We start from the raw sequence: 25,327 nt of genomic DNA, 5'->3' as shown, positions 1-25,327 counted from the left end.
ACTCTTTATAGCTTTTTTAGTAGCTTTCTGTTGCCCCCTAAAGATTTTCCAGTCCTTAGCTAGCTCTTCTCTCCCATTGTAATGTCCTTTGTTTAAGCACAAAACACTGGTGTTTGACTCTGATGCAATGTGATGCTGGCCTATCTGTTGGATGTGGATGATACTTTTTCATTTTACAAATGGTCCTCCCTTCTTCTGTGGTAACGTTTGAAGACCAATATTTAGTCAGCATTTTGGCACAGTAGTTAGCACTGCTGCCTCACAGCTTCAAGGTCTTGGGTTCAATTCTGACCCCAGGTGACTGTCTGTGTGGAGTTGGCACTTTCTCTCTGTGTCTGTGTGGGTTTCCTCCAGGTGTTCCGATCTCCTCCCAAAGTCCAAAGATGTGCAGGTTAGGTTGATTGGGCGTGCAAAATTGCCTCTTAGTGTCCAAAAGGTTAGGTGGGGTTATTGGGTTACGGGGATAGGGTGGAGGCATGGGCTTAAATAGGATACTCTTTCCAAGGGCCAGTGCAGTTGCAATGGGCTGAATGGCCTCCTTCTGCACTGTAAATTTTATGAATCTATTATTTCCACTGATCTCTTACGTTTGCATGAATGTGGAAGCTGCGTTCTGCTAGGCTATTCAACCGTGCAAGACATCATAGCTGGGACCCTATCCAATCACTATTTAAACACCTTTCAGCAAGCTGACGTTCAAGTGTCCTGCATTTCTCTATCGCTTGTTCTGAAGCTGCTCCTGCAATAAAATGACACAAAGTTGTTGAGTAACCTCTGAGCACCATTTGACGATGGAAACACTTGCATCTGTGGGCAGCACGATAGCACAGTGGGTAGCACTGTTGCTTCACAGCTCCAGCGTCCCAGGTTCGATTCACGGCTTGGGTCACTGTCTGTGTAGCGTCTGCACGTTCTCTCCGTGTCTGCGTGGGTTTCCTCCAGGTGCTCCGGTTTCCCCCCACAAGTCCTGAAAGACGTACTGTTAGGTCATTTGGACATTCTGAATTCTCCCTCTGTGTACCCGAACACGCGCCGGAATGTGGCGACGAGGGGCTTTTCACAGTAACTTCATTGCAGTGTTAATGTAAGCCTACTTGTGACAACAAAGGTTATTATCTGGCAAGAATGCCTAAGAGAATGCACAAAGGTATGGAAGGAGAAAAGCTCCTCCTTTTTCCTGCAATAGTACATTTGCCATTTGCACTGCTGCACTTCCCCATTAATTGACCCCCTGAAGGAGACACAGGAACAGACTCCAATGAAACCGATTTGGACAATATATATATATATAATGGTCTATATTATTCAATCCTGCCCAATGGGTCCAAAGATTGACATTGCCATGGAAATAACAGTATAGAAACCACACATGTATTTAATCATCTTTAGATCTTCATTATATCCTTCACCATTCAACTCAGCTCTTTCCATTTTATTTTAGCTCCATACACGCACCTAAAAGCAAAAGCTAATGATGAAAAAGAACCTTATTAGTTCCAAAATAAATGAGTTTTATTGGAAAGCTATTAGGAAACGGAGAGAGTTCAAAATCTGGGCAATTCGGAGCTTTCTTATGATTGTACTTTTAAAATTAATTTTAATTAATTCTCTTTGATCCATAATACATGCAAATTGAAGCATGCCAAGAGACTTCCCAAAATGAAGCTGAGCAGAGATTGAAGAAGTGGTCCACCTGTAACAAATAGCAAATGAAGAAGGTGGCTGTAGAACCCTGAAGCCCCCGTGGCTTAGGATGAAAAGAAGTGTTCGCTTTCTAACATTCGGTTCCATTGGGTATTGGAATTTGCTTTGAATCCAGTGATTTTTAGGGTCCATGTAAGTGAATGGGTTCTGAGTATATAAAAACCGACCCCTTAATCTCTGTAGGAACCCTATGGGATCTTGCCAAAAAAACGCAAAGTGTCTGCTCTAGCAAGAAAACCGGAGTGAAACCCGATTTCTCACAGAATTTTACACCACTTTAAGAAAGGTTTTTCTCCCCACGAGAATCACACCACGCTCCGTGCGCCAGCCCGTTGATTCACACGCCTCAGAAAAACTTAATCAGAGCAATCTTTGGGGACCTCCATATAAAGGTTTCTTCAGCACTTGTTCCAGATCCATTCGAGGGAGATACCAGCACCATGTTGCTCTGGGGGAGCCATGACCAGACTCTTGGATGGTGTACAGTAGAGGTGGGGTGTACGTTACCCGCAATCCGGGGAGGTGTCCCACCAGCAGGGTCACCACCTCCGCCTTAGTGACTGCCAGCACTCTGTTGAAAAGGATGGGACAGCAGGGCAGGGACAAGATGAACGACTGTCTTCATGCGGCAAGGGTAGGCCTGCCGCCTTGAGTCTCTCACCGGACCCCCTCACCCACCCCTTGCATCTCCATGGTGATCTTTCACCCATTGACTTCATGGGTTGCCCACCTGTCACAAAGCCCCCTTTCCCCCACCCCATTCCATGGTGCCCCCCCCCCCCCCCCCCCCCCACACACACAAATTTGCTCCTCACATTCCTGTCCCACTCATGCGACTACCTAACCATCTGACCTGGCAGGTATGCTACCTACAGCCTCCCTATCTGTGCCTGTGCAGGACAAACTGGAGCACAACCAGCGTGAGATGGCGCAGCCCCCTGGAGTCATGCGGGAGCTTAGAAACCTGGCCACGCATGAGAAGAGAGCGCTTGACTTGGCAGGGAGGAGCCTAAATGTGCCTGTGCTAATGGTGAGGTGGGGTCAGCGAGGAAAGGTGAGAACCCTCGCGATACACAGCCACTCCTCAAGCCTCACATGAGCAAAAACGTTGTACCATTAATCTCCAATGATGTACTAATGCCATCGCGCTTCCCTTCCATGGCAAACAGTCAACAAGTCTGAACCATCTTCACATGCCAGGAAGATCCAGAGCAGCTCAGGGGGAGACTTCCCCAGTCTCACCCTTGAATGGGCATCACATCTATCACCTAAACCCTCCACCAATGCCGAAAGACGTATGTTAGTTAATTTGGACATTCTGAATTCTCCCTCTGTGTACCCGAACACGCGCCAGAATGTGGCGACGAGGGGCTTTTCACAGTAACTTCATTGCAGTGTTAATGTAAGCCTACTTGTGACAACAAAGGTTATTATCTGGCAAGAATGCCTATGAGAATGCACAAAGGTATGGAAGGAGAAAAGCTCCTCCTTTTTCCTGCAATAGAACATTTGCCATTTGCACTGCTGCACTTCCCCATTAATTGACCCCCTGAAGGAGACACAGGAACAGACTCTAATGAAACCGATTTGGACAATATATATATATATATATAATGGTCTATATTAATCAACCCTGCCCAATGGGTCTCAAAGATTGACATTGTCATGGAAATAACAGTATAGAAACCACACATGTATTTAATCATCTTTAGATCTTCATTATATCCTTCACCATTCAACTCAGCTCTTTCCATTTTATTTTAGCTCCATACACGCACCTAAAAGCAAAAGCTAATGATGAAAAAAAACCTTATTAGTTCCAAAATAAATGAGTTTTATTGGAAAGCTATTAGGAAACGGAGAGAGTTCAAAATCTGGGCAATTCGGAGCTTTCTTATGATTGTACTTTTAAAATTAATTTTAATTAATTCTCTTTGATCCATAATACATGCAAATTGAAGCATGCCAAGAGACTTCCCAAAATGAAGCTGAGCAGAGATTGAAGAAGTGGTCCACCTGTAACAAATAGCAAATGAAGAAGGTGGCTGTAGAACCCTGAAGCCCCCGTGGCTTAGGATGAAAAGAAGTGTTCGCTTTCTAACATTCGGTTCCATTGGGTATTAGAATTTGCTTTGAATCCAGTGATTTTTAGGGTCCATGTAAGTGAATGGGTTCTGAGTATATAAAAACCGACCCCTTAATCTCTGTAGGAACCCTATGGGATCTTGCCAAAAAAACGCAAAGTGTCTGCTCTAGCAAGAAAACCGGAGTGAAACCCGATTTCTCACAGAATTTTACACCACTTTAAAAAAGGTTTTTCTCCCCACGAGAATCACACCACGCTCCGTGCGCCAGCCCGTTGATTCACACGCCTCAGAAAAACTTAATCAGAGCAATCTTTGGGGACCTCCATATAAAGGTTTCTTCAGCACTTGTTCCAGATCCATTCGAGGTGGAAACCAGCACCATGTTGCTCTGGGGGAGCCATGACCAGACTCTTGGATGGTGTACAGTAGAGGTGGGGTGTACGTTACCCGCAATCCGGGGAGGTGTCCCACCAGCAGGGTCACCACCTCCGCCTTAGTGACTGCCAGCACTCTGTTGAAAAGGATGGGACAGCAGGGCAGGGACAAGATGAATGACTGTCTTCAATCGGCAAGGGTAGGTCTGCCGCCTTCAGTCTCTCACCGGACCCCCTCACCCACCCCTTGCATCTCCATGGTGATCTTTCACCCATTGACCTCATGGGTTGCCCACCTGTCACAAAGCCCCCTTTCCCCCACCCCATTCCATGGTGCCCCCCCCCCCCCCCCCCCCCACCACACACACAAATTTGCTCCTCACATTCCTGTCCCACTCATGCGACTACCTAACCATCTGACCTGGCAGGTATGCTACCTACAGCCTCCCTATCTGTGCCTGTGCAGGACAAACTGGAGCACAACCAGCGTGAGATGGCGCAGCCCCCTGGAGTCATGCGGGAGCTTAGAAACCTGGCCACGCATGAGAAGAGAGCGCTTGACTTGGCAGGGAGGAGCCTAAATGTGCCTGTGCTAATGGTGAGGTGGGGTCAGCGAGGAAAGGTGAGAACCCTCGCGATACACAGCCACTCCTCAAGCCTCACATGAGCAAAAACGTTGTACCATTAATCTCCAATGATGTACTAATGCCATCGCGCTTCCCTTCCATGGCAAACAGTCAACAAGTCTGAACCATCTTCACATGCCAGGAAGATCCAGAGCAGCTCAGGGGGAGACTTCCCCAGTCTCACCCTTGAATGGGCATCACATCTATCACCTAAACCCTCCACCAATGCCGAAAGACGTATGTTAGTTAATTTGGACATTCTGAATTCTCCCTCTGTGTACCCGAACACGCGCCAGAATGTGGCGACGAGGGGCTTTTCACAGTAACTTCATTGCAGTGTTAATGTAAGCCTACTTGTGACAACAAAGGTTATTATCTGGCAAGAATGCCTATGAGAATGCACAAAGGTATGGAAGGAGAAAAGCTCCTCCTTTTTCCTGCAATAGAACATTTGCCATTTGCACTGCTGCACTTCCCCATTAATTGACCCCCTGAAGGAGACACAGGAACAGACTCTAATGAAACCGATTTGGACAATATATATATATATATATATATATATAATGGTCTATATTAATCAACCCTGCCCAATGGGTCTCAAAGATTGACATTGTCATGGAAATAACAGTATAGAAACCACACATGTATTTAATCATCTTTAGATCTTCATTATATCCTTCACCATTCAACTCAGCTCTTTCCATTTTATTTTAGCTCCATACACGCACCTAAAAGCAAAAGCTAATGATGAAAAAAAACCTTATTAGTTCCAAAATAAATGAGTTTTATTGGAAAGCTATTAGGAAACGGAGAGAGTTCAAAATCTGGGCAATTCGGAGCTTTCTTATGATTGTACTTTTAAAATTAATTTTAATTAATTCTCTTTGATCCATAATACATGCAAATTGAAGCATGCCAAGAGACTTCCCAAAATGAAGCTGAGCAGAGATTGAAGAAGTGGTCCACCTGTAACAAATAGCAAATGAAGAAGGTGGCTGTAGAACCCTGAAGCCCCCGTGGCTTAGGATGAAAAGAAGTGTTCGCTTTCTAACATTCGGTTCCATTGGGTATTAGAATTTGCTTTGAATCCAGTGATTTTTAGGGTCCATGTAAGTGAATGGGTTCTGAGTATATAAAAACCGACCCCTTAATCTCTGTAGGAACCCTATGGGATCTTGCCAAAAAAACGCAAAGTGTCTGCTCTAGCAAGAAAACCGGAGTGAAACCCGATTTCTCACGGAATTTTACACCACTTTAAGAAAGGTTTTTCTCCCCACGAGAATCACACCACGCTCCGTGCGCCAGCCCGTTGATTCACACGCCTCAGAAAAACTTAATCAGAGCAATCTTTGGGGACCTCCATATAAAGGTTTCTCCAGCACTTGTTCCAGATCCATTCGAGGTGGAAACCAGCACCATGTTGCTCTGGGGGAGCCCTGATCCGACTCTTGGATGGTGTACAGTAGAGGCGGGGTGTACGTTACCCGCAATCCGGGGAGGTGTCCCACCAGCAGGGTCACCACCTCTGCCTTAGTGACTGCCAGCACTCTGTTGAAAAGGATGGGACAGCAGGGCAGGGACAAGATGAATGACTGTCTTCATGCGGCCAGGGTAGGTCTGCCGCCTTGAGTCTCTCACCGGACCCCCTCACCCACCCCTTGCATCTCCATGGTGATCTTTCACCCATTGACCTCATGGGTTGCCTACCTGTCACAAAGCCCTCTTTCCCCCACCCCATTCCATGGTGCAACCCCCCCCCACACACACACACACACAAGTTTGCTCCTCACATTCCTGTCCAACTCCAGTCCCACTCATGCGACTACCTAACAATCTGACCTGGCAGGTATGCGACCTACAGCCTCCCTATCTGTGCCTGTGCAGGACAAACTGGAGCACAACCAGCGTGAGATGGCGCAGCCCCCTGGAGTCATGCGGGAGCTTAGAAACCTGGCCACGCATGAGAAAAGAGCGCTTGACTTGGCGGGGAGGAGCCTAAATGTGCCTGTGCTAATGGTGAAGTGGGGTCAGCGAGGAAAGGTGAGAACCCTCGCGATACACAGCCACTCCTCAAGCCTCACATGAGCAAACACGTTGTACCATTAATCTCCAATGATGTACTAATGCCATCGCGCTTCCCTTCCACGGCAAACAGTCAACAAGTCTGAACCATCTTCACACGCCAGGAAGATCCAGAGCAGCTCAGGGGGAGACTTCCCCAGTCTCACCCTTGAATGGGCATCACATCTATCACCCAAACCCTCCACCAGTGCCGATACTCACACCTTGAAGGGAATTACTAGTGAAAGGCCACTCATTGGTGAGCATCTCACAGATGATGATTCTGGGCAGGCGGAGGCAGGTACTTCCCAGAGATCCGCCATTCGGAGCGATGCCAGAGCCCAGGACTTTGCTGAGCCCCTGGTCGATGGCCTGTCCCTGGGTTCGGTTATTCCCGAGCTGATGGAAATGTAAAGACGAGGGGCTGGATTCTCCGATTTTCAGGCTATGTCCTGACATCGGCATGGGAACAGTGGCGTTCTACGACTGAAAATATGGCGCAAAACGGCCACCTGTCCTCTGTCTGGTGGGGGGCTGGCAGGCACACAGCGTAGATCTCCCAGCTCTAGCTGCGGATACGGCCGGAGAATTGCCGGGTGCATAGCTCCCGGCCATGCGTGGACCTGGCTTGCCAAATAGTGACCCCCTTTGGCCAGGCTCACCACCCTCGGACCACTGCCCACCAGTGCCCCCGTGCCCCGCCAAAGCCCCCCTGCCCGCGCATCAGCTCCCCCCTGACTGTGGCAGTGCTGTACTTAGTCCGCAGCCGCCACGCCAAGTCCTCGAAAATAAGCACTGAGTGACTGATACCGTCTGGAACTCAGCCCAATCTGGGCGGAGCATCAGGGGGTGGGTCTCAAATAACGTCCTGAGGCCGTCCCGAGGGCATGTGGCGTACTCCTAGAGTACACTGTTTTGGAGGGGCAGGGCATCGCAAATGTGGCACTGCCCTGATTTCGGCGCCAACATGTATTCTCCGAACAATCGCCGAAAGCAGTTTCAGCATCGGAGACCGGAAAATCCTGCCCCAAGATTTGAGAGAGTTAGGAACGGATGATAACATCCCTTCTCAGACTGCAAGGCTGACTGTAGGAGTTTGATCACCTTCTTCTTTCTGAGGCAATGGTGCCATCACTCAAATGCACCGAAGCCAACACTGCGAGGGTGGTGTCCGCAGTGGATATCTTTGTGCAGGACGTGCACTTCTTGGCGGGACATGGCCGCTCCATGGCTGAGGCACGACCTCCATGGCTGAGGGCTTCAACCACATGGTGCAGGCACTGGTGGGAATTCACAAGTGTCAGCGCCAGAGGACGTCAAGGTTTATGGGTCTCACTCCAGATGCCCGTCTATCCCAGCGGCCCCTGGGCTCTGAAGGGAAGAGGATCGGCAGGAGAGTGTCCCAGGGCCCTCTACCGGGGTGCCCAGCCCATTTGACACCCCCCTCTCTGTAAATGACAAACCTGCAGGCTCAAACACCGAGGAAGGCAGCACTGCAACACCCGTGCTGATCAAAGGTACGCTCGGACCATCAAGGTCCAGGCCCTCCAGGGTACGCTTGATGAAGTCATCTCGGGCAACTGGGTGTGCAAGGCAGCAGACTGGCTCAACCTCCGCTATGGATCCTGGGCATACACCTAGATGTCGTGTGAGGGTGAAGAAGAGGAGGAAACTGTGGCATCTAGTGGGCACGGATGGTCACAGGCACTAGTTAAGATAGGGTACCACTGTAATATAGCACTTGTAATAGATTTCACTTTATTCACCACTAGATTCTCCATCCTGTCATTTGATGGGCCCAAGATCCGCAGACCCCCACGCACACTCGGTACTTAATCCCTCAGCGGTGTGAGAGTGGCAGCGCTATGTCGCTTTCACCTCCAACCCATTGATGACTCATTGAAAATGCGCTGCTGTTGGCAATCCCGCCCCCTCCGGCATCAACGCTTGGGCCTCTCATAGCAGCCACTCGTCTCCAGTGATGAGAATGTCATAGACTGACCTGACAAAGTGCTGAGAGGCTGCCCACCACGGAGGTTTGTTGGAGGAACACACCAGGACCCCTGACATCGAAGCAGGTGGAAACAGATGAGAGCATATTTCGTGTTTCTGAATCCCCCAGATAAGCCCAATCCTTGGCAGGATGAGCTCAGCTCACTTTCAGGCGGGAGTCAGACATATCTCTGAGGTAAGAGGAGCATCGCTCTGTCCTCAATTCAAGTCATCATCATTCTCCTGCAGAGTCCGGTCAATGGCTTTAGTGCCCTGCCCATGGACTCTGGCACTAAACTGATGCTGAGATAGTAGTCCCCTCTTTTGGAAATTTCCTCACCCCTAGTCCTGGCCTTCCCCAAACCTAGAAGCTATGAGTGCGTCGCTGGCCTGATGGCCCAAGCGGGCCTGGCCTTGGCCTGAAGTCCTACTCCTCCTCCACGGGTTGCCCCTTGCCCTTCTCTATCTCCTCCACATCTGAGGAAATGTGGTGCTCCTCCATCTCCACTGGGTCCAAGTGGTCTCCCCTTTGTAGCGCCAAGTTTCGGAGAGCACAGCAGACCATAGTAATGCTGGACATTCTGTGGAGGCTGTACTGCAGGGCACCCCCTGACCGGTCAAGGCACCATAACTGCCTGATTGCCTGCTCCACCAGCCTCATTGCAGTGGTTCCCAGCCTCAGTTTGTGACCTTTGTACTGGCCTCATCAGTCACCTCCCTATTGGATATCCCTTGACCCCGATGAATCATCCCTCCAGACGGTGACAGGGCTATTGAGTGGATGCATGGGACCCACTCTGTATCCTCATGGGCACCTCAAATAAGACACCCTGTCATGACATGTGACGGAGTGAGTGATTAATGACTTTAAAAAAAAAAAAAATTTAGAGTACTCCATTTATTTTTTCCAATTAAGGGGCAATTTAGTGTGGCCAATGCACCTAACCTGCACATCTTTGGGTTGTGGGAGTGAAACCCATGCAAACACGGGGAGAATGTGCAAACTCCACACAGACAGTAACCCAGAGCCGGGATCGAACCTGGGACCTCGGCGCCGTGAGGCAGCAGTGATCTCCACCATGCTGCCCTGAGTGATTATAGTCTTAACCATGAATCCTTGCCAGTGTAATATAAACTCTTGATTGATCTTTGCAGTTCATTGGTTGGGACTGAACTATTTTGTGTGAAACCAGTTAAACTAAATCAGATGAACTGAGGGACAAAGTAAAACAACACCTTAAGGGATATTGCCTTAAACAAAAACAAATCACAAATGAAACTTAAAACATCAAACTAATCTGCGATTAAAGGTGTCAATAAGGCACCCCAGTCCCCACGGTGCCCAACGGCCACAGAAGGACTCAAAGGTACCAGTGAATGGTTGGGACTGAAATCAATGGCATTTCTTTTAGCTGTGCATATTTCATTGGCACTGTTGGGTTGCCAATGAAGAGTGAAATTTCATTTCAATCAATTGAATGCCTGCTTTGGCAGACGAGGCATGACTGATTAGAGTAAAGCCTGCAATGAGCATGACATTCACACATCTAGAGGGCACCCATATTCTCCCATTGCACAGCCCGACACACTTAATCCTGAGAAGAGAAACGTCCCAAACAAGTGCAATTGGTAGTCAATAGAGCTCAACCCCTTGGTAAGCAGAGTTGTGCCTCAGTGCGATGTTGCACTCACATTTCAGTTTTGCTTCTCCAAGTGAGAGGGCCTTAAAAGCATGCCATTTGTGAGTCGCCTACGCTACCCTTATAGCCTCTCATGGGACCCCACCCAGCTACCTCACAGTCACCCCCAGTGCTGATGATCAGTATTTACCACCTGCCACCCACATCCCAGTAAGGACGGGCACCCCTCAACAGTGATCGGGCCACAAGTCTAGCAAGGAGGACACCGGACGCCAGACCCCCTTAAAGCAAGGGGTGCCCCGAAGTGAATGGATGGTAAGGTCTGTTAGCGACTCCTCCCCTCAAGAATGAGTGACTGACCCCAGGCCTGAGTTATCTGTGCCCCGCCTTTCCGATGCACCCTGAACAGTAAAGAGCCTGGAGAGTCATGGCTGCCCGAACGCTCACCTCCGATAGCCCCCTCAGAGGTGAAACTGCCAGTTCACATTTAGGTAAACTGGTTGTAAATGACGTCAGCATGATGTCTCACCAGCAGCCGGTGAATATTAGGCGAGGGGTAATTTCTGGAGAGGGTGCTCGCTCACGACATGCTAATGTATTAAAATAAGGTTCCCAAGCTCACGGCACCATTCGCACTGTGGGGGGATGGGGGGGGGGGGGGGGGGGGGGGGGCGGGCGTGATATGAGATATCAAAAGCCAATCATGCCAGAGAGAATCACGCTTTTTGTTTCTGGATTTTGAGCCCGCGCCAACTTTCTCACAGAGGGAACGGGCTGAAAATCGCTCCCACTATTTTACAGGATTGCCCTTTGGTCTACAGGTTTAAATATGGATTATGCCTGTAGTATGATTGGTACAGAGAGCCCAATGTTGATTAGAGCATTGCTATGTGCAAGATTTCTGGATATGATGAAACTGAATTATTTGTCTGGATTTGATGTTGCAACCTGAAGTGGAAATGTGAACTGGGAGTTGTGAGGATGGGCTTGGTAATTGGATGCACAGATATACAAGTGCTTGGCTTGACATTATTTCTCGAAGATTAAATTGCAATTACATGTGGTAACAAGAACCAAATCATCAGCTGGGTGTGAGCAGATGGCATTGGAACTGAATAGGAACAAATTTTCTGCAGCCTCTTCTTAAAGTCCTCCCATTACTATCACTGCAGCTTTACAGTGCCAGGGACCTGGGTTTGATTCCCAGCTAGGGTCACTGACTGTGCGAAATCTGCACGTTCTCCCCGTGTCTGCATGGGTTTCCTCCTGGTGTTCCGGTTTCCTCCCACAAAAGTCTCGAAAGACGTGCTTGTGAGGTGAATTGGACATTCTGAATTCTGCCTCTGTGTACTTGAAAGCCGCCGGAATGTGGCGACAAGGGGATTTCACAGTAACTTCATTGCAGTGTTAATGTAAGTCTACTTGTGGCACTAATAAAGGTTATTACTTTATGCTATATATTTTGCTTACATTTAATTACAAAGAATAATTTCAAATTGTATATTCTTTCCCCTTTTTTTCTCCTCCGCCTTTGTCTGAACCTTCAGGTCATGCAGTAGTGCAGGCTGCCATGTTCTCCCTCTGCCTGACCCCACCTATGAGAGAGCCATGATCACCTAGCCTGGCAATACATACTGAAAGGGTACTTAGCATATGAATCAAAACCTTGAGGGAAGAGAAACAGAAGAGGATAGTAACAGCCTAAATAAATTAAATGCATCTTCGTCCCATACAAACATAAGTGATTTCAAGAAAATAATTGAATGAATACATTTGCAGGTTAATGTAATTACTTTTCTTATGAGTGTGTGTGCTCAGTTAAGTTACCCTCTCCACCGGGGCATGTTTGGTGTTGAGGGCTGGCGGGGGGTGGGGGGGCATCGAATCAGGCAGGAGGATGGCATGCAGGGAACCTGCCCTTGATTAGAGCCTGTGGGTCACCCCGCAGCCAATTGGGGCCCTTAAGTAGGCAATAATGCCGATAGACTGAACAATCTGTACAGTCTGTTTCTACACATATTGGGCATTGGGTGATCATGGAAGTCTCCTAGATAATTCCTTATTTCACCTCTACCACCATAAACAAAATTGCCAATAGAATTTCAATCTGATGGTTGCAAGTGAATTTGATGTGTGTTTATTGTTGTAATGATTAAGTGAGCTATGTTCTTTCCGCAGAGAATTCATTTACCTTTTTTTGCAGAAGCTCCAGTTTAAAGTTCTCGGCATTTATGACATAATTAAATGTTTGTCTCTTGTTTTATATTTGACATACATAGGTATGTTGTCTTTGGGTCCTTTTTTTGGTTCCTTTTTTTTAAACTGTTTGTACATTGCCATATTTTACTTTATTTGTGCCTTTGTGTATTTTTTTTTGATTATTCTCATTCATTCAACTCCTATTTTCCTTCCCTCCCTTCCTTCCCCTCTACCCGATACCCTGGACCTATCTGCCTGTATAGCTTTTGATTTAGATGCCAGTGGCTTAGATGCAGAAGACAATGATTCCCCAGCAAATCACCGCTCCCCTATAGCCAGTGTAAACAATCTAACGTCTCCCCAGTCTAAAGAGAAACGAATGCCCTTCTTTAAGAAGGTAACCATACTTCCTAAACGGCAGTCTGTCGCACGTACTAACCAGCAGTATGTCACTCAATAAGTCTTGTATTTGTTTGCATCCTGTGAAAAGTCAATAACATGCATGCTCTGCTATTCTTGTTTTTTTCCTCAATGCTTCTATAGCTAAACAGAAGCAGAAATCGGTAAGTCGATATTGTTATACGATGGTTCAGCCCATTGCATAATTAGCATTGAAGCCTTCAACGCAATCAGCATGAACAAATTTCTTTCTTGAAAAATGAGTAAATGCTAGGGCCACATAATTGCCATACATGATGATTTGTGGAAATTCAGATGTGATTGGTTCGAAAGCCTGCACTAGAGCCTCATCACAGAGCTAGCTGTATGCATAAGCTTTCAAGAATCATGCTAATTATGCCACTGGGGCATTCCCTGCTACCTAGCAACTGGACAACAGGACTATCAGTATTGTATTAGATTGGACTGTGTAAACGTTGAATTCATTTGGGAAAAATAAGAGTAAAAAAATCTTTACTTTCTGGCTCTAGTCACTGTGCTTTGATCTTGTGTGTGTTACGTTCAGTTGTAATGATGCTTTGTCTTTCTGCTTTGATGTTTGGCATGTTTTGTTATTTTAAGATATGATCTGAAAATTGAGTCATTTACTGGTTTGTTGGTCATATACATTTGGATATTTTGTACCTATTTGGAAATAAATTTAACACGGGAAATGAGAGTGTAGATGAAAAGGAAAAAATGCTGCAAATCTGAAATAAATGAGAGAAAATATGTTGCCCGAAATATAGTATTATTGGCAACTGAAAAGAAAATAGATGTGTGAATGCTTTAGACAAAGACCATTAGGTGCTATTGTATCTGTTTCCCTTGAAAGCAACTTGCTTAATTACACTGCCTATCCCTAGTGCACATGTCTGCTTTTGATGTGACAATACATATGGTCATAAATATATGCTGGTATAATTACACTGGATATATTTGCAACCATTAGTTTGTAATGTGTTCTGTTGCATTCTATTCATATTTCAGTAATAGCTAGTTAGATTTCTAATCAAATCAGGGAATTGCCACAACATAGAAGGACATTTGGCCCATCATGCCTGTGCTAGAATTGACAAACAAATGTTCAAGTCATTTTATTCACATTGATCTTTTTAATGTGAAAAGTCATGGCAAGAACATTGAATTTGTATATTTATAGTTAAAATAATTAAAGATACTAATCTAGCTCCGCGAGCCATGTTGACTAAACCTGGGGTCTTGACAGGCACTGCAGACATCGTTAACAATGAAAAGACTTTCTTCTTACCTAAATTAAAGAATAATTGTCACCTCATGCTAAATGTATAGCAGGTTACAGGTGTTTTTGCCTAAATAATTTCACATCAGAGTACTATTAACCTAGTTTATTCAATAGCATTCTAGCCATGAATTACAAAAATGAGTGACCACGAAGGTCACAGAGGATCGTCAGTAGAACTCCCCATGTTCATGGGATATTAATTTGCCTATTAGTGGGCCCCCAATAGGAAAAGTAAAGTGGGAGCTTAAGACCCACTGCTGCAACCTGGATCGGTATCTTATAAGACCCCGGGCTGCATCCTCCCAATCGCCTCCTTCACCTCCTGCTTCCCCACTGGCTCCTCCAACCCTGCCCTATCTTCCTCTCCCAGCCTCGGATACTCCAACCCATCCAGAAATTCCCCGTCCCCCACTCCTCCTCTGGCGGCTCTGACCTAGATAGGTCCCTATAAAATTCCCCAAACACTTTATTAATCTGATCCGGAGCCACTGCCAACTTCCCCGTCCTATCCCGTACCTGAACTATCTCCTTCGTCGCTGCCTCCCTCCGGAGCTGACCTGCCAGCATACACCTTGCCTTCTCCCTGTGCTCGTAGACACCCCCTTCACCCTTCTCAACTGATGCACCACTTTCCATGTGGACAATTGGTCGAACCTCTCCTGCAACTCCTTCCTCTTAGCCAGGATACCGGGTTTGGGTCCCCCACATCCCTCCTTTCCAAGTCCACAATCTCCTCTATCACTCTCTGCCGTTCCTCCCTCTCCTCCCTAACCACCTTAGCCTTGAACAAGATCACCTCCTCCCTCTCACTACCGCCTTCAGAGCCTCCCAGACCACTGACCATGAGACCTCCCCCGAGCAAAGAAACTCCACATATTCCTGCATCACCTTTCCAATCTTGTCACAGAATCTCTGGTCCACTAACAATCCCACGTCCATTCTCCACCCCGGCCTCTGGGCTACCCTCTTCTCTAAAACCACATCCATCCAATGCAGAGCGTGATCCAAATCACAGCTGCTGAGTTCTCAGACCTCCTAACCCCAGCCAATAACGCCTTTCCCACCATGAAAAAGACAATCCTCCAATACACCTTGTGTAAGGGAGAGAAAAACAAATGCTCCCGTTCCCTCGGATGTAAGAACCTCCATGGGTCCACTCCTCCCATCTCCCTCATGAGCTCACCAACTCCTTTGCTGCGATAGGACAGGCTCTTTCTGGTCCAGAGATCGGACTAACCAAGTCTGTTTATAAGCTCGTTCGTAGAAGGCCTGTTGTAATTCCTCTACCTCTACGTCTATGAAATGTTTGAGATTTCCACAAACTACACGGACTGAAGCCCAGTAGAAGAAAGGTCCACACGGAGGATGTGAATGTAGAAGGACCGCAGAGCCCTTCCCATTCTGTATTTTTCCATCATTAAGAGTTGAAGAAAGTTTCTTCTGCTGCCGCACTAAAACAATCGCATTGCGCTGATAAATGCAAATGTTGAGTTTTCCTTTTAATCCATGGCTGGGAATTTTTCTTCATCCCAGTTTGGGAGTTGGTCATGCTGTAGCTCCTCAGTAAGCATGTTTGTGCTTCCTTCAGGGACAGTTTTGCACATTAACCAATGTTAATTTGATTCATTCTGCAATGCAGCACCAAAGCCACCCAAATACTTCAAACAGTTTAGGAGACCCACTTTGGTGTGCGCATCCGAGATGATGGAAAGTATTCATACATCCTGTGCCAGTATTTCTTCAGCGTGTGTGCCTCCTGAGGACTCTCCTGTCACCTCCTTGTGTCAAAGCTGAGGGAACTAAAGGGTAAAGAGTCGATGTGCAGATGTTCAAATTTCACTAAGTGGTGACAACAAATCAACAATAGTTGTAGTTGTGTGCTGAGTGGCAGTATGATTTCTAATTCTGTTCCTCCAGCATGTGGGAGACTTCCATCTCAACACCCTGTTTTACACCACCACCCTGATAATCTCCATCGCTGCTGCCTCAGCAGTGGTCAGGGTGGCTTAACTGAAGGGCCACCTCTGGTTCTTTTTCTCTCCTGGGAACTCTGCTTTCTTCTGCAGGGGGAGAAAGCAGAGTTAGAACTGTGAGCATTGGATTGTGTGGAGAGGATGGAATGAGAACTTTTGAGGAGAATAGAAACAGAGAAAATAGGAGCAGGAGGAGGCAATTCGTCCCTTTGAGCCTGCCCCACCATTCATTGTGATCATGGCTGATCATCTAACTCAATAGCCTAATCCTGATTTCCCTCTATATCCTTTGATTCCCTTCGTCCTAAGTGCTATATCTAACTGCCTCTTGAAAACATACAATGTTTTGACCTCAACTACTTCCTGTGATAATGAATTCCACAGGCTCACCACTCTCTGGGTGAAGAAACTTCTCCTCAGCTCTGTCCTAAATGGGCTACCCCGTATCCTCGGACTGTGTCACCTGGTTCTGGAGAAATCCGCCATTGGGAATATCCTTCCTGCATCTACCCTGTCTATTCCTGTTAGAATTTTATAGGTTTCTATGCGGTCCCCCCTCATTGTCCTGAACTCCAGCAGATACAATCCTAACTGATTCAATCTTGCCTTATACATTAGTCCTGCCATCCCTGGAATCGGTCCTACATTATCACCATTACTACATTATTACTATTACTGTATTATAATTTTTACAACATTCTCACTCCCCCAACTCCTCCCTTCAAGACCTTGAAGTTATTAATTCAGGCCGCCAGGAGATGTAATAATCCTTCCACACCTCGCTCGCCGTTCAGTCACAGGAGTGGCAGACTCTGTTCTCGTTTTTCTGTTGGATTGGCATTTGGGTATACTTTTATTCTTTTATTCCATTGTTTAATGTTGGGCCATACCTGGTGGGTTCAGCTTTTGCGCTGATCAGTGGTTGCTGCTATTCTAAACAGTTTCTTGTAGACTGGGAGAACATTGTACTCATCACCATGCCACTTCTTCCTTTTCTTCTTCCGACGTGTGGGCTGTCTCAATGTCTTCTGTGCTTGTGGAAGAGCGCTCCTGTAGCGAGAAGAAGGATTAGTAATATGCTCACCTCTGCTTTTTGTTGTCCATGGCGACAGACTGTTAGAAAGTTCCACCATCCCTTGTGGTCGTTACATGCTGGCTGGAAGTTAGTGTGTGCATGGTGGTTGCTGTGTTGAAAAGCTGCACCATTGTAGTTGGAGGCAGAGGCTCCTTGCACTTCTGACCATTCTCTTGTACCACTTCCACTGGAGGTGATATGGTTACCATGTGGACGGTAGGCTTGTCTGACCATTGGGGGGTCTTCTAGAACCTGCAATGAGAATAGACAAACGAGTTCCGAGCGGAAGTCTGACTCTAAATACTTGTAGTGCTTGAGGACTTGGGACCAAGCTGTCCCATAAAATGGAGTTTCTGTCATTCAAAGCCAGAGGTTTTTGAGCTATAGTTCCTTGATGGACAGGTCTGTCACCCTGGCATCTAAATCTAGTTTGAAATTTGTTTGATGGCCATTGACAAAGACATCTGTGTTTCAGAATGAGAAACCACAATTCTTGACCACACCTAAGAAGTGCAGTTGTGTGTCTTCTGGGTTTTCAGTCTCAACCTCCATTGATTACCTTGGACTTCTGTGTGTTTCTGTAGTTTTGACTTGTCCAGTTTGCCATACTGACCCATCCTGTTACAGTGGGCATGTTGGACTCCACCCGCAGTACACTGATCTCTAATGGGAGGGTGCTTTGTACTGCAGTGCTGGCAATTTCACACCATTGGCCAGTTTGGGAATCCCTTTCCGTGATTCGGATTGTTCCTCTGTCCTGTTGAGCTGGACTGAGGGTTGGCTTCTGCCCGAGGTTTTATTCTCTCCCTTGAAGATTGTCCTGTGCTGCTCACAGAATTCAGACAGTCTAACTATCTGGGTTAGATTTTATTTAGCTTGTCAGAAGTCAGAGAGAGTATTTTCTGTTGCATCTACCATTATTCTGTCTCTGATGAAATCCCACGTTGGAGAGCTGTTGGTGGGGGGGACGTAAGGGGGAGGACAATCCTGTCTGAAGGACCTTCTGATTTGAGGGGTGCCCCTCCCCCACTTTCCACCTGAGAAAAATTGAGGCTGGCCGGACAAAACCCTTTAAGTGCCTTAAGAGGGGCATTGGAGGCCCTGCCCACTCCACTGCAAAATAGTTGCTGCGTCAGGGCAGATTGGATCCCATCCATGCAATTGTACACTCCTTCGTGCGTAAAATTCTCACCTAAGACTTCATTAACGGGAAGAACTATTTACACATGTGCAGAAAAAGGTACATGCCCGGAGCAATCTTTATGCTTCAGTCTTTTCATGTCTCTGCTCAATACCGCACTGAGCCCTGGCTCTGGGCCATGTGCCTTCTGACATCACTGTGTGGACAGAACTATACTCCCGTCTTGCATTAACCCTGTAAGTGCCAGACTCTTGTACTGCTCACGATATCTGTCATTTTCAGTCATGCCTATTTGGTCTAAGAGGCTGGCCTCTGCTCTCTGTTTGAGGAAACAATACTGGCCCCTCCCAGCTTGCAGCAGGAGTTCCACACAAGAGTCAGAGTACCAGGGGCTACTTTCCCGCATTGTCTTTCTATTCTCATGGTTGCGGAGGCTTCAGGAATCAATCTGGAATTGTCCGGGATCTTTTAAGTCCAGAGCTGCCACTTATTCGGAACTCAGCGTCATGCGTTCCATTTGTCCTAATCCGAGGACTGCCTGTAGCTAAAGGATCTCTCTCATTCTTGTAGACAGAGAAGGGACCCAGGCTAGGGGCTTGGCCTGAATCTCAGTCGTTTTCATTAAATCTTTTGTTTAGGTCCCGTATGTAGAAACTAATGCATCTCTGCCTTTGTACACTCTCAGTTTTTTGCTGCTGGCCATTGCCGTGGTTCCAGGCCTTGTCTGGCTGATATCTATCATTGAGGAAATCTCTCCTGCTGACTGTTCCTGTGTTCAGGTAGCAAGCTGTTCCTGGCACTTACATTGGAAACAAAAACAAGGCACCAGAAGATCTGCCAGCGGCCAATGGCAAGCTGCCTCCACCACCAAAATTCATGCGGAGGGTATCGTCTAACACAGAATCACGTCTTGTGTCTTTGAACCTCTAAAGCTTCAATCTCTTGCTGTACTGCCTGCAAAAGTAGTGCAGTGTGGAAGTAAAATAAATCCTGAGTATACTTGTATACTTTGTGTCAACCTGTGTCTGAACAGACAATTAACTGGCAAAAAACTAAGAGCCAAAATTTTCCGTCCGTTCCCGGCTGGCGGGATCGTTCGGTCTTACCAACAGTGAAACCTGCCATGGGTTGCCTGGTAGCAGAGGGGTGTGAACAACAGGGAGAGCTGTTGATAGCAGTGGCGCCAAAAGATCCCACTGCCGGCCAACTGAAGGACGTACAAAATAGCATGTTATTGTTAGGCTTCTTGCCCAAGGGGTTCCCACTAATTAAGCTAGCCTTGGGTTACTCGGGACCAGAAGAGTTACATTAGTCAATGCAAATTATAGATTATAGAGAATGCAATGCTATTAAATGAGAAATAATTAGTATATATAATCAATTTTTGCAGATACAATAATATTGGATGGGATTTTCTGGACCTTCTGCAGCATGCTTTCTGGTGGTAGTCAGCAGATCTTCTGACCCCCGCTGAAGTCTCTGACATTTTGCATGGCTCGCCCGCTCTGCTGCTGGGGAACCAATCACGGGGCCACCTGCAGCAGGACCGGAAGATCCCACCGGTGGGAAAGGCCAGAAAATCCAAAGATGTGCAGGTTTGGGGATTGGCCATGCTAAATTGTAGGGATTCTATGATCCCGCCCATTATGTTTTTAGAAAAATGTAGGATTTTGCCCCAATTTTGCAGGGGGGGGGGGGGGGCAAAAGTATGGAACAGAGATTCCTTGCTCCTGTCTATGTTGCACTCATGAGCTTTTGTGATTGGCATTCTTGTCAGCCAAATTAGCAGTGGTATCTTTCAGAACTTAGCAGTTAAATGTGACTCAGAATATCTGTAATGCCCTGCGTTTATAAGCTTTTTAAATATTTACTTTGTCAGAATGTGTGTCTACCACCCCTGTGGACCAAACACACCCAGTTTTTGTTTACTCCACGATTTGTTGTCTTTTCATGAGTGGTGAACACTTGAAATCCCGCAGTGCATTTTGCTTTACTTGTTCCACACACCAGACTTCTTACAACAAGGTTCTTGTCTGCCAGGCATTAGTATGGCGACCATTACTGTGCACAGGTGCTGACTCTATGCATCAGTCACCAAAGCAATCAGTCTCGCAGCACCATAGCACATCAGGCTGGCTTGTTCTTTTTCCTGCTGTTAAATATAATAATGAAAAGGAAAATTGCTGCTAAAATACATAAATATTCATTTTAATATATCTGCTAAAAATTGTGTTTTCAATTAGGCTTTTAGTTGGAAAGTTAGTTTAGACATTTTCTTTGTGTAACTGAGCTGTTAATTAGGACTGGAGTCCATTTGGTCCCACTGGGAAATCAACACAATCCGGCTGAAACTATTGACTCGTTCAGTGTCTGTCAGCACAATTTCTAGGATATATTAGTCTGACAGCAACTTTAGACACAAAATTATTTGATGAGGTTAAAATAAAAGCAAATTACTACAGATGCTGGAATATGAAACAAAACCAAAAAACTCTGGACAATCTCAGCAGGTCTGACAGCGTTTCGAGTCTCGATGACTCTTTTATCAAAGCTGGAGAGGACGGGAAATATGGTCAGTCTTATACAAGATTTGATGAAGTGGTCAGTTTTGAAATTGGTGCTGAAAGGGGTAAAAATAGGGCAGCACGGTGGCGCAGTGAGTAGCACTGCTGCCTCACGGCACCAAGGTCCCAGGTTCAATGCCGGCTCTGGGTCACTGTCCGTGTGGAGTTTGCACATTCTCCCCGTGCTTGCATGGGTTTCGCCCCCACCACTCTAAGATGTGCAGGCTCGGTGGATTGACCATGCTAAATTGCCCCTTTAATTGGAAAAAAATAATTTTGGAGGGGAAAAAGAAAGGGGTAAAAATTGGAAACTTTTTGTTCATGACATTCTAAGAATTTATTTTCTTCTCACAGACTGAGCACATCCCTCCTTATGATGTAGTGCCTTCTATGCGACCAGTAGTTTTAGTGGGGCCTTCTCTAAAAGGATATGAGGTAAGTAGGTGAAGTAGATCAATAGACCATAAGCTGCTTTATTCGACTTCTGTGGCCTGCTCTACATTTTACAGGCAACATTTTTTAAAACATTGCTGTGTAAGATAGTGTCATAATATACACCAGTATATCATGGTGCAGACACACACTAATGGACACACAGTGGGACCAATCAACATACATAACACCGCAGCCAATCACCAGTGAGAGCACACGCACTATAAAGCCAGGGGACAGGAGAGTTCCCGCTCACTCGAGTAGCAGCTAGCTAGGAGCACAGAGCTCACAACCTGCAACACAGACATTTACCATGTGCTGAGTGCATCAACTGGTTAGGACAAGGCAAAGGTCTTTAGTTAAAGCTGGTATTGTATTTACCCACAGTTCAAGTATGTTTAAATAGTTAACCTTTTAATAAAATAGTGTTGCACTACTTCAAGTGTTGGTGACCAGTATGTGATCCAGAACACCCAACACATCAGGTAGATCATAGCATTGACACTTGGGAGGGATAGAGCCAGTGTCAGGATATTTGGATTGGGTAATGGAGAAGCAGCGCTCTTAAATTCCTAGAGGCAAACAAGAGCTCCTTTTCCCTGACTAGAGAATAGTGCAGGTTTGGAGTCTGATGGTGCAGCTAGCTACATGTTGCTGTGGACAGTCACTTTTAACAATACTTTTGTAAGTGAGTTGCATAAGAAGGCACAAATTTCTTAAGATAGAGTTCTATACTTTCACACTGAAATATGGGTCCAAATGTAAAGGGTAAAACGTTTTCTCCCTGTGCATCGTGCATTTCATTTGCTTCAGCGTTAGTAAGATGGTTTTTGCTAGTATTTAAAGAAAATAATTGCTTCAGGAGTTTCCAGTTTTGTTCATGTGCACAGGTTGGAAGCTTAGCTCAAATCTAGTGTACCAGAGTATTGGTTTTATGACATTTTGAATAGCCTTGCTGCTAAACACCTTTATTGTTTCTGAATAAAGCTCTTGGAGCAGACTCATGTGTAGTCACTACATTCAGTTGAAATTGTTTGTTTGAATTTTGTGACCACTTTGGAATGTGGAAATGTACGCATCAATGCCTCTCCTATCTGTGGTGTTGTGTGTGCTGATTTGTCTGTTGGTGTGTCTATCATGATGTGTGTGTTTGAATATCATGACACTATCCAGCAAAAAGAATGTTCTCTTAAATACCTTTATTTTGAGTAGCAAATTTAGGATAAATAGATTGATTAGGTTTGGCACACCTAAAAAATGGCATTGAACTTAAAACGCAAATAAATGCTGGATGCTTGATGGGTTTGATCATTTCCTGTTGGACTTTAGCATTCGGAATTGTGACTTTGCAACCGTAACCCGTGGGGTGGTGACATGTGAGTGCTGATTTGGGAACATGACAGTGTGATAATGGCAGATAAGAGCAAAGGTTGGTGAACCTATGCAATGAATTTACTTGATGCAATGAGACATGGAGAATATATAACGGGAGAATTGGATCAATATTTCATGGAGTGAGCAATTGACAGATATTAGCATTAATCAAACAGACTTTTCTGGTCCGTACTCTCCTGTGCTCCAGACATAGCATCAAACTGGAACTGTCAGATCCAGGCATCATGCTCATGATGTCCAGCTCCTTAGTTGATTTTAAAATCCTAGAAATGCCACAGAATAATATATGCATATTCAGTTTTAAATTGTAAGTCAAATATTTTATTATTAAAACATGAATTAAACTTTCATTTTATAATATTCCTTTCTTTAGGTGACAGACATGATGCAAAAAGCATTGTTTGACTTTCTGAAACACAGATTTGAAGGACGGTACGTACAGTTCTATAGGATTCTTGGGAAGTGGTGAATGAAGTCGGACAATGTGTAGGTTGAATCCTCAATGTTTCATCACCATCCATTAATACTTTAATATGAAAGGAAATTCCCAAAATCTGGCACTCCCTACAGAGAATGGTATGGCAAAATGTTTATGTTCGTTGATCAGATTGGGCTGCAGAATCCTCATGAATTCTTAAACCGCACCCCCTCCTGTGCTGAACTGCACTCACCCTTTCTAAATTTGTTTGTGACAATCCTATCCAAGCGCATTTTGAATTTAGTTTCAAATTAGGTGGAAGAGTGTTTTGACACTTCAGGCGCTTCCTTCTCTGACTAAGCGACTGTGATTGAATCATCGAAAGATATGTAGCTAGATTGTTGAAGCCTTGGAAAAATATTTAATTCTCCTCTTCGTCCTCTGAGTCATTTAGTCACATCTTTAATTTGGCCTGCATAACTCAATATCGGAAGTTGAAAACATTCAACATCATTGGGTTTAATTACCATTCTCCTTGTGTATCACGAATCCAATTCCATTTATGTCCTGTAACTCAATCAGTAAACCTTTGTGATATACCTCCATGTGCATGTCTTCCTTTTAATTTAGGAGGAATATCAAGCAAAATATTAGTTAATAATTACACGGCATTCAGAAATTCTTTTTTTTGCAGTTTCCTCTTTTATAAAGACGTTGTCTAGAGTCCTGTGAGTTCTGATATCCTCCATTTCCCCATTCAAGTGATTGTTCATGGCTGAGCCTCAATCACCAGTCTTTTGCTGTGCTTGCTCAATACGTATGTCCGAAGACTCATTCACTTTTAGGTTTACAGTAATAGGAATCCTGCCTGATTTTTACCTTTTGAGGTTGAATAGGCTTGCCAAAGTCACTATCAGGGCCCCCACCAAGGTGGCTTCTTGTCTAAGATACCAGAGGAGAATTGCTGCCCATGGAAAAGTACCCAGCACGATAAACCTTGTGGAAAGGAGATTAGAAAATGGTAAAAAAATTAGAAAAGTGAAGAATTGCGTTTGGTTGTGGAGTTGAAGCTTATTCAGTACAACTTCATGGGCGGGATTCTCATATATCGGCGCGATGTCCGCCGACCGGCGCCAAAAACGGTGCGAATCAGTCTGGCATTGCGCCGTCCCAAAGGTGCGGAAGTCTCCGCATCTTGAGCGGCCGAGCCCTAACCTTGAGGGGCTAGGCCCGCGTCGGACTGATTTCCACCCCGCCAGCTGGCGGGAAAGGCCTTTGGTGCCCCGCCAGCTGGCGCGAAATTGACTTTGCCGTGCGGCGCATGCGCGGGAGTGTCAGCGGCCACTCACGGCATCCCCGCACATGTGCAGTGGAGGGGGTCTCTTCCCCCTCCGCCATGGTGGAAACCATGGCGAAAGCGGAAGGAAAAGAGTGCCCCCACGGCACAGGCCCGCCCGCGGATCGGTGGGCCCCGATCGCGGGCCAGGCCACCGTGGGGGAAACCCCCGGGGCCAGATCACCCCGCCCCCCCCCAAGGACCCCGGAGCCCGCCCACGCCACCGTGTCCCGCCGTCCCAAAGGTGGTTCAATCCACGCCGGCTGGCGTGGGTTGACAGCGGCGGGACTTCAGCCCATCGCGGGCCGGAGAATCGCCGGGGGGGGGGCCACCAACCGGCGCGGCGCGATTCCCGCCCCCGCCGAATATCCGGTGCCGGAGAATTTGGCAACCGGCAGGGGCGGGATTCACGCCAGACCCCGGCGATTCTCCGACCCGGCGGGGGTCGGAGAATCCTGCCCCTTGTCTGCCAGCCTCTGGGTATTGGATTCGGATGAGAATCAGCACATTTTTTTTTTTTTTTTTTTTCAGTCGATCTACCCAATCTTTTTATTTTAATTATATAAGCAATATACAATTTTCAGTTAGTTACATAATTGAATAACTAA

At 46.2% G+C, this 25,327-nt stretch overlaps 1 protein-coding gene across 9 annotated transcripts in view; it reads left to right on the top strand.

The window, feature by feature from the left end:
* The window catches only part of LOC140424913 (voltage-dependent L-type calcium channel subunit beta-2-like), a 656,293-nt gene that overhangs the window by 592,286 nt on the left and 38,680 nt on the right, over window positions 1–25,327 (top strand). For 7 of the 9 annotated variants that reach the window (XM_072508560.1, XM_072508566.1, XM_072508561.1 and 4 more), the window contains 3 exons: window positions 12,947–13,080; window positions 21,493–21,573; window positions 23,339–23,397. In XM_072508560.1, the coding sequence (XP_072364661.1) occupies window positions 12,947–13,080; window positions 21,493–21,573; window positions 23,339–23,397 (274 nt within the window). Of the gene's footprint in view, window positions 1–12,946; window positions 13,081–13,226; window positions 13,247–21,492; window positions 21,574–23,338; window positions 23,398–25,327 lie in introns of all 9 variants that reach the window. The other 2 variants (XM_072508564.1, XM_072508568.1) reach the window with 1 other exon arrangement.

This window comes from Scyliorhinus torazame, chromosome 6, assembly GCF_047496885.1.
Source record: "Scyliorhinus torazame isolate Kashiwa2021f chromosome 6, sScyTor2.1, whole genome shotgun sequence".
Lineage (NCBI taxonomy): Eukaryota > Metazoa > Chordata > Chondrichthyes > Carcharhiniformes > Scyliorhinidae > Scyliorhinus > Scyliorhinus torazame.
The sequence above is the reverse complement of the archived record's forward strand: the minus strand, read 5'-3'. Positions and strand labels throughout refer to the sequence as shown.